This window comes from Cygnus atratus, chromosome 6 (assembly GCF_013377495.2).
Source record: "Cygnus atratus isolate AKBS03 ecotype Queensland, Australia chromosome 6, CAtr_DNAZoo_HiC_assembly, whole genome shotgun sequence".
Lineage (NCBI taxonomy): Eukaryota > Metazoa > Chordata > Aves > Anseriformes > Anatidae > Cygnus > Cygnus atratus.
Genome location: NC_066367.1, coordinates 11,508,811 through 11,522,505, shown reverse-complemented (window position 1 = coordinate 11,522,505; position 13,695 = coordinate 11,508,811). Strand labels below are relative to the sequence as shown.

The 13,695-nt window shown below is 62.7% G+C and overlaps 1 protein-coding gene across 2 annotated transcripts in view; it reads right to left on the bottom strand.

The window, feature by feature from the left end:
- The window catches only part of COL18A1 (collagen type XVIII alpha 1 chain), a 33,207-nt gene extending 19,816 nt beyond the window's left edge, over nt 1–13,391 (bottom strand). Inside the window, exons 1-2 of one of the 2 annotated variants that reach the window (XM_050711666.1) lie at nt 13,341–13,391; nt 13,183–13,253 (exon numbers count right to left, since the gene is read on the bottom strand). In XM_050711666.1, the coding sequence (XP_050567623.1) occupies nt 13,183–13,253; nt 13,341–13,351 (82 nt within the window). In that variant the 5' untranslated portion in view covers nt 13,352–13,391. The remainder of the gene's footprint in view (nt 1–13,182; nt 13,254–13,340) is intronic. The other variant, XM_050711665.1, reaches the window with a different exon arrangement.
- Between the last annotated feature and the right edge of the window lie 304 nt (nt 13,392–13,695).

Sequence of the window (13,695 nt, the reverse complement as noted above, 5' to 3'; positions counted from 1 at the left end):
GCAGGAGCACCACAAGCCCCGGCAAGCCGCCTCGCCTCCGCCGGGGGCATTTCGGGGCTGGCGGGGGGCGGCACTGTGCCGGGGCGCACCAAGCACGCAGCCGCAGCGCGGATCCTCGGGCTGGGAGCAGGGAGGCAGCGTGCACAGGGCGTCAGGGGAAGAAAAGCCGGAGAGCACGTCCCCCTGGTTTCCAACCTGCAGCTCCCCACCCGTGGTTAACCAATAACCGCGTTTGGAGCGGGGCGCTGGGGCACGGGGCTGAGCCAGCGGGTTTCCAGCAACCCCGGGGCACCGGGAGAGCCCGGGGCTGTGGCAGGGGACCCGGCCAGGAAAATATTTGCTTTTGCTGTGCTAGTGCTGCAGCGTGTGGGGCTTGTTGGTGCCTCCTGCCACTGCGCTTCGAGCTCTCGCCCTGGAGGGTTTTGGGATGGGACGGGAGTGGGAGCTCAGCAGCCCCCATCCTGCGGGTCCGGGTGGCTGCTGGGGACACGAGGACACCCAGCAGGTCCCCGTGGTGTCTCACCGGCCGCTCCCCCCCGGGGGCTCCCCACCACAAGCTGAGCGCAGCGAGCGGCGCAGACGGACAGACAGACGGACGGACAGGCGGGCGGACGGACAGACAGCAGAGGGAGCCCCAGGTCCGAGCAGAGCGCGGAGGCGACACCGCAGAGAGGGACCCCGAGGGGTGCGCCTGCCCCGGCTCCCCCCAGCCCTCCAGCTGCAGACCCGACCCCACAGCTGGGGCAGGACGAGCCCCCTCCAGGTGCCACTGCCCCAGCGAGCACCTCGCCCACCAGGACAGAAGGCCATCGGCATTTTTAGCAGAGCAAGCCCGGGCAGAGCTGGTGGGGCAATCTGATCGCCCCTCACCCGCAGCTTCCTTCCTCCCCTCCCCGGGCCTTTCTCTTGCTTTTGACTCCTGCTAAAAATGCCCCCAGCCCCCTCAGAGAAGTGGTGTGGGATGCTCTGGCAGCTGTCCCCGCAGCAGCACGGCTCCGTGCCCCACCAGGACCAGCAGGGAGGACACCTGGGGTTGCTTCTGGTGGAGAATGAGGAATTACCTTCCTCCCTGCCGCATGCATCAAGCTTGTGCTAGGGATGCATAAGTGGAGGGGCTTAGGATAACAGCCCCCGCCAGCCCCCTTTCTGCAGTGGCAAAATGTTTTGACGGTTTCAGGGTGCGCACTCTGCTGCTGGGGCACCCATGGGGCCGTGAGGCTGCCCCGTCTCCTCCACCAACCCCATGCACAGCTCAGACCTGGGGTGCCAAAGCTGTCTCATGCCGGCACGCCGCAGCCCTGCAACCTTTCCAAAGCCTGCCCTCGCTTCACAGCAGGCTCCTTTGTTAGCCTGCAGAAAGCTCACCCAGTTAACACGGGGAGGCGACAGCAGCACCGTTGCGTGCTCCTAACGCAAGGCAGGAGAAAGCACCCAGCTCCAAAGGGCACAAAACGCGGCGGGGTGGGCCGTGAGACCGGGGAGTTGGCTGGGAAAATCGCAGCTGCCAAACAGCTGGGCCAGCTAACCTCTGACAAAGCACCACGCGCGGCGCCGCAGGCCTGGATACCCGGCACCCCGGTGCGGAAATGAGGGCACACGGCGGTGCTGCCCCGTCCGCTCACCTTCACCTCCTCCACGTGAGGGCTGCTGGGGAAGGGACGAAACCTCAGCGCCGGCCCAGCAGGAACGCTGGAGGCGGGAGCACTTACTCACCGAGCAGAAAAAATTCGGCAACTGTCAGAGGCAGATGGTATCTTTAAAACCTACCGATGTTTGGGATTTTAATCTCTTCCTCATCCGAAAACACAAACAGCAGTTAAAAGGCACTCATCGGGACACACGCGCAAGAGGCCCGAGGATATTGCCACATCCCGCTGACCTCCCATGTGGAGGGACGGACGGACGGACGGCAGGACACAGCTGTGCCAGGGGCCGGGACGCACACACCCCCAGCGCAGCACGCTGCCCCTCGCTGGGGACCTGAGGCTGACTTTGGGACGAAACCAAGCACAAAGCGACTCAATGACCAACCGCAACCCACAAAATCAGCGCGCGGCTCCCCGTGATGCCCAAGTCCTCCCGAGATGCGCACAGGCAGAATCCTTCCCTGCCCCCCCCCCCCCACCCCCCCAAGTCCTGACAAACTCGGTGCAGCAGTGATTTTTGTGGCAGAAAGGGGTGCTGCATGGTTGCAAGTGCAGCCCCCAAGCCAGCGTGCGTGACAGCAGCCACCAGGCCACGGCGGCGGTGACGCAGGTGGTGGCTTCGGGAGGACATTTCTGCTGGGACCGGCCTCCCCCAGCCACGCCGCACCGTCGAGCCCCCGGGACCGCAGCGTTCCTAAACATTTACTCATGGAGAGACAGAAACTTCCTCCCAGCGAATTCCTCGATAAGATAAACCATTAAAATGTCACAACTGCCCGAGAGAGCAATCAAATCATCCAGGGGATAACAAACTCCTCGGTGTCAGCAGGCAGGCAGCCCAGGCGCGCTGCGGCACGGGGACTCACCCCGAGCAGGGCACCCGCACACCTCCAACGTGCGGCGGACCCGAAGTGCCCCGAGCCTGGCCCTGGCGTCCTGCGCCTCCTGCTGTGACCCCAGCCAGCTCATGGGGGCACCGGGGACACTCATCAAAAAGGAGTATTTTTAATTTGTCGGCCCTCGTGGGAAATATGCAGGCTGTGGCAGCGGGCACAGCGAGCTCTGACGGCGGGGCCGCCGCAAAGCAAACAATCCGTCCGCTGTCCTCCCGGCGAGGCTAAAAATAAAATACCAGCAGGCCCGAGCCCCCGGGGAGAGCACGGGACGGGTCGGGTCTCACCAAAGCCACCGCGCATTTGCCTCGTAACTCGTTACCCTTCAGCAAAGACCAGGAGCCCCGGTCCGAGGGGAGGGCAGCGATGCGGGGGCAGCTCCCTTTTCCCCCCCACATCTTGGTTTATCCGACAGCCAGCGGGGCGCAGGACGGGGGGGCACCAGCTCTGCTTCCCATCACTCCGGGCCGCCCGACAGCCGGGAGATAAGGCAGGGGAGGCGAGGGAAGGAATGTGCCCCGCTCCCCCGTGGCAATACATCACCTTGCAGACAAATTGCTCCCTGGAGGAGGGGAGCTGCAGAGCCACCCGGGCCCCAAACCGCCTCGAACCCGGCACTGCCTTCACCCACTTTACCACCAGCGGCCGGCATCAACTCCGCCGTGCCCCAGCGGGGGGCACGCAGCATCCCCCTCCCCACGGCACGGCCAGGAGGTCACAGCTCCTCCGCCCGACCTCCCGGGAAGCCTCAAATTGTGATCGCGTTCCTGGCATTCCTGCCCCAGCACCAGCAGCCGGGGGGCTCCAGTGGTCGGCAGCGCTCATGATCCTCCCCAGGAAAGCGTCTTGGTGATGGGGGTATCATTTCCCACCCAGCACTGCTCCCAGGCACCTGTTTACCTGGAAATACAGAGCAGGGAGACCTCTGCAGAGGGGAGAGGAGGGCAGGGGCTTGCAAGCTGACTCGATGCCGCTGCAGCTTGCTCATTTGCAGAAAGCAAAGCCGAGATGCCGAGGAAGAGCCACGCAGGTGGGAGCTGCATGCCTGTGTGTGCCCCGGAGCTCAGACAAAGCCTTCCAGCATCGCGCAGACGTGAAGGAAACGAAGCCTGAGATGTCAGGACGCGGCTCCCGGGAGCACACCTCCCGTGCGCCCACAAGGGCACCCCAGGCACCGTGCCGGGATGCCGTCTCCGATGTCGCAGAGCAGCAGCAGGAGCAGCGCCGAAGGGTGCCCAATGAAAGCCGCATGCTCCCCGTCCCCAGCTGTTTTCAGGACTTCGGTGCAGAGGAGCATAGCGGCACAGCCAAGACCCCTCCGCTTCGCACACAAGCAGGTTTGACATGCAAAAACCAGGAGAGCTGCCAAACGACGCCGTGCCCACTGCTACGACAGAGCGGTACGGCACGGGGCCACGCCAGCATCCTCCTGCCTCCGACACAAGCCGGGATGCCGGGTGCCAGCTGGACCACGCTGCTGCAAGAAATCACTGCTGCAGCCGGGGGAAGATGCAGCCGCGCGGAGAGGAAAACCTGCCCGAGAGCTAACTAACCACTCTTCCCAGGGCTGGCTTCCCCGCTCGTCCCGCAGGAAGGAAACCCAAGCTGGCCAGCCCGTCACGCAGCCAGCAAGCCTCCCCGTTCCGCTGATGGGCCAGGTGGTGAGAAGCACTGCTTTGCTAAGCAATGGGAGGAAAAAGAAGGAGTGGGGAGGGCTTTTCTGCACCTCAGCAACCATCTTCCAATCGCCCGGCTGCCCTCTTGTATCTGCGCTGACCCCCTGCAGCGCCGGGGCTTTGTTTGTCTTGGAGCCTCACGAAGCCCAGGACAAGAACAAGGCTCCCTGTCTGCTCTGCGGTCCTTCCACCTCTCTGCGCTCCTCAGACAATACCCAGTCTGTGCTGCTGACTTTGGCATCTTTTTCCTGATCTTTCAAAAGTTTCCGCTGCGTGAGCCGGCCGAGCTCTGACGTCCCGCCTTGGCGGCGTGTCCCCGTCCCATCCAGGGCTGCCTGCCGAGCAAGGTCACCGCGCTTCACGCCGGACCTTGGCACGGCCTCGGCACCGGCCCCGCTGGCGAGCCAGGATTCGGGAGGCTACAAGGGGTCAGATGCCGGGAGCAGCCTTTGCAGCAGCCCCTGTGAGGGGGACGGGGAAAGCATCACCCGGCCCTTGAACCTACCCTGCTGCCTACGTGCATCTCAGGGCTGGACGCCTTGGAATTAATTTGTCCGATGACAAATTGATGCCAGCCAAAGCCGAACCCCTGAACAGGGACAGAAGGGGTTCCCAGGCAGCTTGGTTTTGCTGGTGGCCGCTTCGCTGTTCTGGCTTGGCCGTGGAGGAGGGACTGGGGCAGAGGCAGAGCCTTCCTGCAGCCTAGTGGCGGTCACAGCGAGCCTTCCCAGGACATCATGGGTTAAAACAAAAACGAAAAAAAAAACCCACAGCACAAACCAGCAGGCATGCCTGAAGAGGAGGATTAGAGAGAATAGGGCCATTTCTCAGCGCAGACTATGGCAACGTAAATAGAAAAGTAACATTACGCTGGAGACGGGGCCCTTTCGCCCCGCTCCTGCCCCACAATGCCACCATTGTCCGGCTGACAACTGGCAATTATCCCCCTGCAGGCTCTGCATACCGCGGGTTCTCGGGGACCGCCTCCTGCTCAGCCCCCCAAAACCCCCCGGTTTGGGCCAGGGGTGCCCCAGGAGGGCCGGAGGTGCGGCGGTGGCCGCGGGGAGCAGCGTGGTCCTGCTCTGCACCACGCTCCCCGATTAGGGTCTGGGGGAGCTGCCCCCTCGCGCCCCGTGCCACAACGGGGCCAGCCCTCGGGACGGGACCTGCCCCTTCCCACCCAGCTCGGGTAAGGTGATAAAAACCACTGGAAAATGCCTCGGAACCAGCATTAACGTTGCCCCGGTTGAAAAATTGATTTTTTTTTGGTTCGGTTGGTTTTGGAGGGAGTGGCGCGAGCCAGAGAGAGCAGGAAAAGGGCAAAAGGAGGGATCACGGTGCTTTTCCCCACCGTGAACTCCGGGCACTACAGCCAAGGACAGAGCAAGCAGAGGACAAACACAGGAGGCGGCTACAAGCCCTGAGCACCATGAGCAGCTGCTGTGGGATTTTTCTCCTGCATTTTAATTATACAACCACTCAAGTTTCTTCCTAACGGGAATGCTGAAAACCAGTTTTTCCTGCAGCAAGGCCAATTCCACAAATGCTAGCAGTGACCTGTGAAAAAAAAAGCCATAAATCAGCACAGTGACATTTTTTTCCCCCTTGCAGCGTCACCATGATATTTCACTGTTTTTTCCTGATTTCAACATTTTTTTCTATTGCTTTTTGCCTTAAAAAAACACAAACAGGTGTCCATGGCCAGAGCGAATAGATGAAACACTCCGAAATCCCACCAAAACCACCCTCAGCACGGCAGCATCCCTTATAGCCATAGCCACGCGGCTGCTGCCCATGGGCAGGATGAGGCCCTGGCGCTGCAGCTCGGGGCGGCTTGGGGCCATGCCCTGCACAGAACGAGCACAGCCCAAACCTCCCCTCCTGGCTGCTGTTGGGTGGCAGACGATGGGCACCAAGGTTTGCATGGCAGGGCCGGGTGAATCAGCATCCCCTGGCGGGAGCGCGATCCTGCCAGAGCTGGAAAGGAAAAGCAGGGGAAAAAATAAGGAGGAAAAAAAAATAAAAAGGGAGGGACGGCAGGAGAAAGCCCGGAAGGGGCCGCAGGAAAAGAGAGGGAGGGCGTAGCAGATTACGAGGGGACAATGTCAGAGCCCCCCCGCAGGGGACAGCCGAGGGGCCCTGTGGTCCCCGGTGCCCCCCGACGAGCAGCAGGGGCTGAACCCCGGGCACGGCATGGGGTGTGTGGGGGTCTGCAGAGCACGGCCAGAGACGCATCGGCACAACAACACCATTGAGACACATCCAGAGCCCGTCCACCGCCCTGCGATGGAGCAGGACCCCAGCCGGCATCCTTCCTCCACGGCTGCACTAATCCTGTTGCCAGGACACCCGCGGGCGGCGAAATACCGCACCGAAGGGATTAGCGTCTAGACCGGCGGCTGACCTTCCCCTCCGCTCCCTAGGCGGCACCGGGGCAAGAACTGGGGCCCCGGTGCCGCCCCGGGGAAAGGAGGCTTGTGGTCGGTGCTTCTGGAGGCAGGTCGGAGGGGCAGGGCAGGAGGGATGGTGCTGTGCCCAGCGCGCCGGGAGCTACCTGCGGCAGGGTCGGACGCGGCCCCGCAGCCTGCTGCCCAGCCCGGGGTTTGCCCAGCAACGTGCCGACAAAAGAGCCTTTCATGAGAGGGGACATGTCCGCGCCACAATTAGCAGGGGAAGAGGGAAAAAGAGCTGAAAGAAGATTATTACCTCCAGTGCTGCCTTTGGGGGCCCCTCTCAAACGTTTGCATTAACTCTTTCGGACGCACCCTCAGAGGGGACAGAGCTGCGAACATCAGCCGTGCGTCCATACCAAAAGAAGTCCCCACCAAAGCCTGAAGATCCAGCGCCAGACCCCAGGTGGCATCACCGTCTCAGAGGATGCCACCAACAGACCCGTCCCCTTGGGCACCGCTGGGTCATTTGAGCAGCGAGCGGTGACACTGTCCCCAAGCCCCAGCGCTGGCCCAGACCCAGCGAGCAATAGCAAGCCAGCAGGAACCGGGACCACCACCCTCCTGTGAGACCAGCTGGGCGTCAGAGAGGGAAACCAGAGAGCTTTGGGGCAGCTTCTCAGCTCGCTGACTGAGGGGCACGGGGCTGCCCCACAGCTAGTGGTGCCAGGCACGGCAGAAACGTGGCACTCGGTGTTTATTCCAAGAGACTGGGAGCACTTTGGCTGGCAGCCCCCCCCCCCCCCCCCCCCCCCCATGGAAAGGACACCTACGACACTGCCAGCTTGGCCGGAGCGAGCTTGGAAGCAGCTGGCGATGCTGGGGACTTTCCTCCCTTGCCACCGAGCTCCCAGGGCTCCCGGCTTAACAGCTACGGCCTCTCGCCAAGCAGAGCAGGTACAGAGCCCCGAACACGGCACCGTCGGCCGTACCTCGCCTGCTTATCTGGGGTTATCAAAAAGGTGCCATTTATCCCAAAGTCAACAAGCACCGACTCAATTAACTTGCAGCCTAACGAGGAAGGTGGGAATAAAATCTGTTTAACTACGGTGTTTACCGGAGGGGAGGCATGTGGCTTACTTGTGAATTATAAAATCGGAGATGGCTTCAAGGGCATTTGGGCTCACAGAGCAAGCAATAATTGGGGATTTATGCCAGCAGCAATGGTGCAAAGACTGCGCTTCCAGGTGCCTTGGCTGCTGTTCCCACTCCAGCCTGCTCCTGCGTGTGAGCAGCCTCCCACAGCCTGGGGACGGGGTCAGGGGAACAGCCACATCCTTCAGTCCCCTGGGCCCGGGAGGAAGAAACCAGCCGGCTGAGCTTGGGAATAAAACAGAAATACAATAAAACTCGCTAATGACAAATTTCCGCCTAAAAAGGGCCGGGATGCAATGCCAAAAAAAGCAATAAAAATTCCACAAGAGCAACCTTTTTAGCTGAAGACCAGCAGACATGGGATGTTGCGGACCAGATGTTGCTCGCTGAGGCAGCCCCGGCGCTGGGGATGCTGCTGCCAAGCGGCCGCGCTGCTCAGGGCCGGGAGCACCACGAGTCCCTGGGGACGGCCCCCATGTCCCTGCTGCCCCCCTGTCCCTGGAAGCTCTGGAAGCCCCCAGTAACTGCACAGACGTCCAAACCAGTTTCTAATCCCGCTCAGCTCCTTGCTTCAATTACATCTTTGGCAACGGACTCTCCGGGTCAATCAAGCCCTACACTGAAAGCCAAAAACACACGCGCACTGCTGCCACACACCTTCCTCCATCCACAACGCCAGGAGCTGGGATTTTCTCCTGTGCCCCGATATCCAGGGATTGTGCCAGGTTTTCTCTGTGCCACCTTCCAGCCTGCAGCGCCTCCCTGGAGCACCAGCTCTTGGCAAGACCATGTGCATCTTCCCGGCGCGCTGTGCACGGGGGTGCCCGAGGAAACGTGGGGAGAGCACCCCACGGGCCGAACAGATCTGCAGCGTGAAACTGGGCTGAAACCCAGCCTGGCACCCGCTGCAGAAGGTGCTGCCTCCAGGCAGACCCCAGGCTGTACGAGCAGCCAAGAGATGCATGGGATGCTCTTGGAAGCGGTTCGTTCCCAGTGCTTCCTCAAATGTCATTAGATATGGTAGAAGACCATTAAAATGCTTTATTAATCCCATACCTCTGGGCTGCTGATACACATCCGATACTTAATCCCAGATGTCTCCTTCAGCGCTTTGAACTCTGCACTGAAATGCCAGAATTAATTCTTTTCTTGGTAAACTATGGAGCTTTTGGACAAGATGCAGCACACTTGCTAGGATTGCTATGTCAGGGCTCAGACCGTCCTCCCAAACAGTCGCAGCAGCGCAGACCAGCGCGGGAGAGGAGCTTGCACCACGGGAGCCTTTGCCACCGGCCCCATGCTGTGCAAGCAAGGAAGCGCCCTGCACGGCTCCTTGCCTCCCTGGCTGTCCCAAATCAGGCTGGTTGGCAGACATCATCGCACCCAGCATCCTCCCAGGGCTCTGCGCTCACGGATCACGCAGCTTTGGGTCACTCCTCCTCCACGCCTGTCTTCTCTAAGCGCTCGGACTCACTGTTTAAACAACGCCCAAATTGTATCGAAATAAACAGTGCAAGAAGAGGTTATTGCAGCCGAGACCAAAATAAATAATAAGCGATGCCAAAGAGGCTATTATTCAGGGCACAGGCACCACTTCTCCAGAGCTTGGAGGGCGCGCCCAGAGCCTTCCAGGAGCTGTGGGGCACGTCAGCCCAGCTCTCCGTCCCACCAGGGATGTGCACCCATGGCCCGATGGGGCCACGAGGGCTCAGCTCCTTTCCCCCCCCGCAGAAACCTGAAACCCAGCTGGAGCACTGTGCAAAGGATGCTGCGGGTGGACCAAGTCCAGACACGGAGCTGCAAAACCACAGAGAAAGTTAGGATCAGGGCTTGAAAAGGTCAGTTGCATCAACGGAAGCAAAGAAAACTGCCTGGGAGTGCAGCCACTCTTTGGAAACGCTCATCTCTTTTTAAACTGAGTTTCCAACCCAAAAAAAATGAACCACGACACTGGGGCCATCCAGTCTGGCAGCCGCTCTCTGCAGCCCTGCCAGCAGCCTGGGCAGAGAGGGGCGAGAAATTGGGTGGTGACAGCACGGGGACACCAGGTCGCTGTCCTTGGGCTAACCAGGAGCCACCCCTCGGCTGGGCGAGCAGGACACCGAGGCATCACTGACCGCGAGCGCCCGTCTGTGCGCTCACATCACCCCAAAAGAGGCAGCGAGCGGGCGCGATGGTGGTCCCAGCACCACGTGCAGGATGCCGGCATCGTCCCTCGTCCCCAGCTCCTGGCACTGCCCACGGCCACCCCACCCTGCCGCCGGGAACTCGCCACTCCGCCTGACCTCCAGACGGAGGCAGGAGGCAGCTATTCTTAGCCTCGGCGTCACGCCGCTCCCTCTCTCTGGACGGGCAGGAGGAGGCTCTGTCCACCAGCCGGACAGACACACAGCCCGCAGGAGAGACGTCCCCAGGCTTGGCTGCTGCCCGGGGCCCGCAGCCCGGCGGCTCTCTCTCCCTCCCTGCCGGCTCCCACGGCGGAGAGATAAGGTTTCGCAAACAAAAACCCTGCCAGCTGATACAGAGAGAAGAGCCCACAGCATCCCCCGAGCACAGCAGCATCCTCCCCCGCTGATCAACCCCATCTCGGTGGCCTTGGTGCTGCCGAAGGTGAGAGGTGCTGCACACACGCGGCACCTGCAGGTCCAAGACCCCCGGGCCTCCCCGTCAGCTCCAAAAAGGGAGGCAGCCCTGCTTCCTGCAGCGCCTCGCCTCAGGTGCTCAACGAGAAGTTCTCCCCAAGGTAAATCAGCGCCTGCGGGCGCTGCCCGTGGCACGTTCCCCCAGGGGGAGGAATTCTTAAAATAATGTTTGCGAAAGCTCAGATCCACCTGTCAAAAATCCCCACGAGCTGATGCCAAAGCAGTTATGTCACAGGCCATAAATCTCTTTGCGCAGCACCTGCTTTATCTTTGAAGGCTCGTGCTTGCAAGGCATCTGAGCCGTGGAGACCAACAAGGCACTGAAGTATGGAAATAAAACCAAGACCGAGCCTCCGTGGTGGCAGCGCAGCTCCGACACCTGCTGCGTTGACAGCGGAGGAGGCAGCTCAGCCTCCCAGGTGCTGTCTGCGGTCGCCTGTTGCAACGAGGGCTTCTCACTGCTACCGGCCCCAAGACCTGGGTGTCCTGGCTCATCCCAGCTGTAAAACTGAGGCAGAGAAACCCAACGCGAGTGAATCCCTGGTGACCTGTCCCAGCGTCTGACCCAGTGCCAGCTCTCGCCACGTGCAGCCCCCTGCAGCTGCCCCGACCCCGCCACATTCTCAGGACTGGACCCGTGGTGGCATCCCCACGGCATCCCCACCCCAGCCCCCTGCACGGCTACGTGCCACGCTGGGGGATGCCGTAGATCCGGTGATAAAAGCCAAGACAAGCTCCAGGCAGCTAAGCCCCCAAATTTGCAAGGAAGGCAGATAAACAGAAAGGTTATCTCCGTGCCAGGACGGCCTTCGGAGCAAACATTCCCGAGGAGCCCATCACAAAGGAGGGCTGGCAGAACAGGCCCTGCAGTCCTTGGACATTGAACCAAAGGGAACAAAAAAAGGAAAAAAAAACAACAACAAAAAAAAAACACCAAGCTGCTCTCGAATTCTTTAAAACCCGATCCACGGCCTCTTTGGGAGGTGGCCAAGTCAGCTGGGTGAAACGGGCACTTCCCGGCCAGTGCCGTGACCCAGGCCTGGGAGCGCCCAACCCCGCCGTGCACCCGCCGAGCCGCGGCAGCAGCGGGGGGGATCCGGGGAGGGGGACGTGGCCTCGGCTTGCTCGTGGCCCTGGCCAGCCCCGCGCCAGGAGCCGGGGCGCCAGCAAGGGGTGGGCAGAGCACAAATAGCCATTTCTGCTCTGAATAACCACTGTTAAAACAGTCCTTGGCCCTCCGGCTCAGCTCGGCCGCACTGGACATTCTCCAGGGACTTAAAATAGTTGATTTCACGTCGGAATAATTTTGCCTCTCTGGAGACCTCCAAGAGGAGCTTTTTGTTCCCATGGTCCCCAGGGAGCCTACGGCAGGCGCCCACGCCCCAGAAAGCGGCACCAGAAATCCAGCCCAGGGCACTTTGAGAACTTCTCCGAGTGCTCCCAGACGGGCTCCGGGAGCGCCGGGCATCCCCGCTGCCCTGCCAGGCTCCCCGGCTCTCTCGGCGCTCCTGCAGCACGACCTGAGCAGGGCAGAGCACGCCGCAGCTGAAAGCAGAGGCGGCCGTTCCTGGATGGCATACGGCCGTGCTCCAGCAAATAATCCACCGATTTCACAGCCCAGCGCCTGTCTGACTTCCAGCTCGCTTGTACCTGGGCAGCCTCTTACCAACGCGCCTTGCCCAGCCTGGCGGGGAGATGAAAGAGAGGGGCAACAGCAATGCTTCTTAGCCTGCTGGAGGGGCGGTAACACTCAACAGGGGGCACAAACCTTCCCAAAGAGCCACCTTTGCCCAGTTTTGGATCACTGCTCACAGCCGTTCAGCTGCTTCTGCAAACAGCGTGCGGGCAAGCCCAGCACCCCCAGGCGCATTTTACCAGCTCCAGGAGCCCAGCTGAGCACCAACAAACCAGGAAACACCCCAGCTCTCTCCCATCACCTGGATGAGCCAGCTTTGCCCCCAGGACAAAGCCCTGTGGGGAGGCAAAACTGCGCAGCACCTCGGCGTTGGGATGCTCGCACGTCTCCAGCAGCAGGGAGTTCTGGGGGGCCACCCAGGCCACCTGCACCGCATCGGGGAGGTCCCTGGGCCACAAGCAGGGTCAGGGGCTCCCTTTGTCAGCCGTGGCTCTCTCCACCCGCCGCACGCTCAGCATGCGTCCAGAGACCGGCTGCAACGGGAGGAGGGGGCAGCCAGGAGGGAAGCTTCCCCGCTGGGGAGGGAAAGGTCACCGTGACCACGGGCTGTTCGGGGCAGCCCGGAACCGGCTGGTGCCCCGTGGGGAAAGCGGGGCTGGAGAGCTGACTCAGCGCCGAATTCCCTTCTCCATCTCCAAAGGCAAAGGCGTGAGCAGCCCGAGAGCCTCCGAGCCCCGCAGGCAGGGGAAAGCCCGCAGTGCCCGGGGGGAAGGTGCAGCATCTCGGCGGCTTCCTCCGGCTCGCAACACTTCCAAGGACGCGCAGCCACGGCGGAGGACGCCCGTGGAAGGGGCAGGGACCACGGCCGGCACCGTCCCGACTTTCCCACGTCCCCGGCCCGCCGCGCTCCGGGCGCGCAGCCCCGCGGCATGCGCGGCTCCGCGTGGCCCCCACGGGCTCCCCCCGGGTGAGGGGGGCGCGGGGGGGCTGCTCCCCCTTTCCCCATCCCTCCGGGCGCCGCCGGGCACGGGCGAGCGTTTCGGCGCGGGGAGCGCGGCTGCGATCGCGGAGCGCGCCCCACGGGGAGGGCTCCGGGTCCCTCCCCAGCTCCCCCCCCCCCCCCGGCGCGCCCCCCGCACGTTACCGGGCTCCTGGGAAGCGGCGGGGAGCAGCAGGACAAAGAGCCCGAGCAGCGGCAGCCGCCGCGGGGGACACCTGCGGGGGAAGCAGAGACCCAGCCGTTACCCACGGACCCTCCGCAGGACACCCCCCCGCGACCCCCGCCCGGCCCCCGGCGCTCACCGTGGGCGCATGGTGCCCGCTGCCCGCCGCCTGTGCGCGGCTCGGCGCGGCTCGGCGCGGCTCGGCTCGGCCCGGGGGGCGGAGCGGGGCGGGGCTGGGGCCGTCGAGGGCTCAGCCCGCCCCCAGCCCCCGGTACCGGGCCCCGGTGGCCGATCGTGGTCCGAGAGGGCACGGCAATGGAGCATCCCCGGGGGGGCGCATCGGGCAGGGCAGGGAAGGGTCCCCGCAGCCCGACCCCGCGCATCCATCCTCCTCCTGGCACCCCCCTGCCCTGCCCCAGCGGCCCCTCGGCTGCATTGGGGCGTGGGGGGCTCGGGGGTCCCCACCGGCCTCCCCTGGCGCCCTGCTTTCGCCT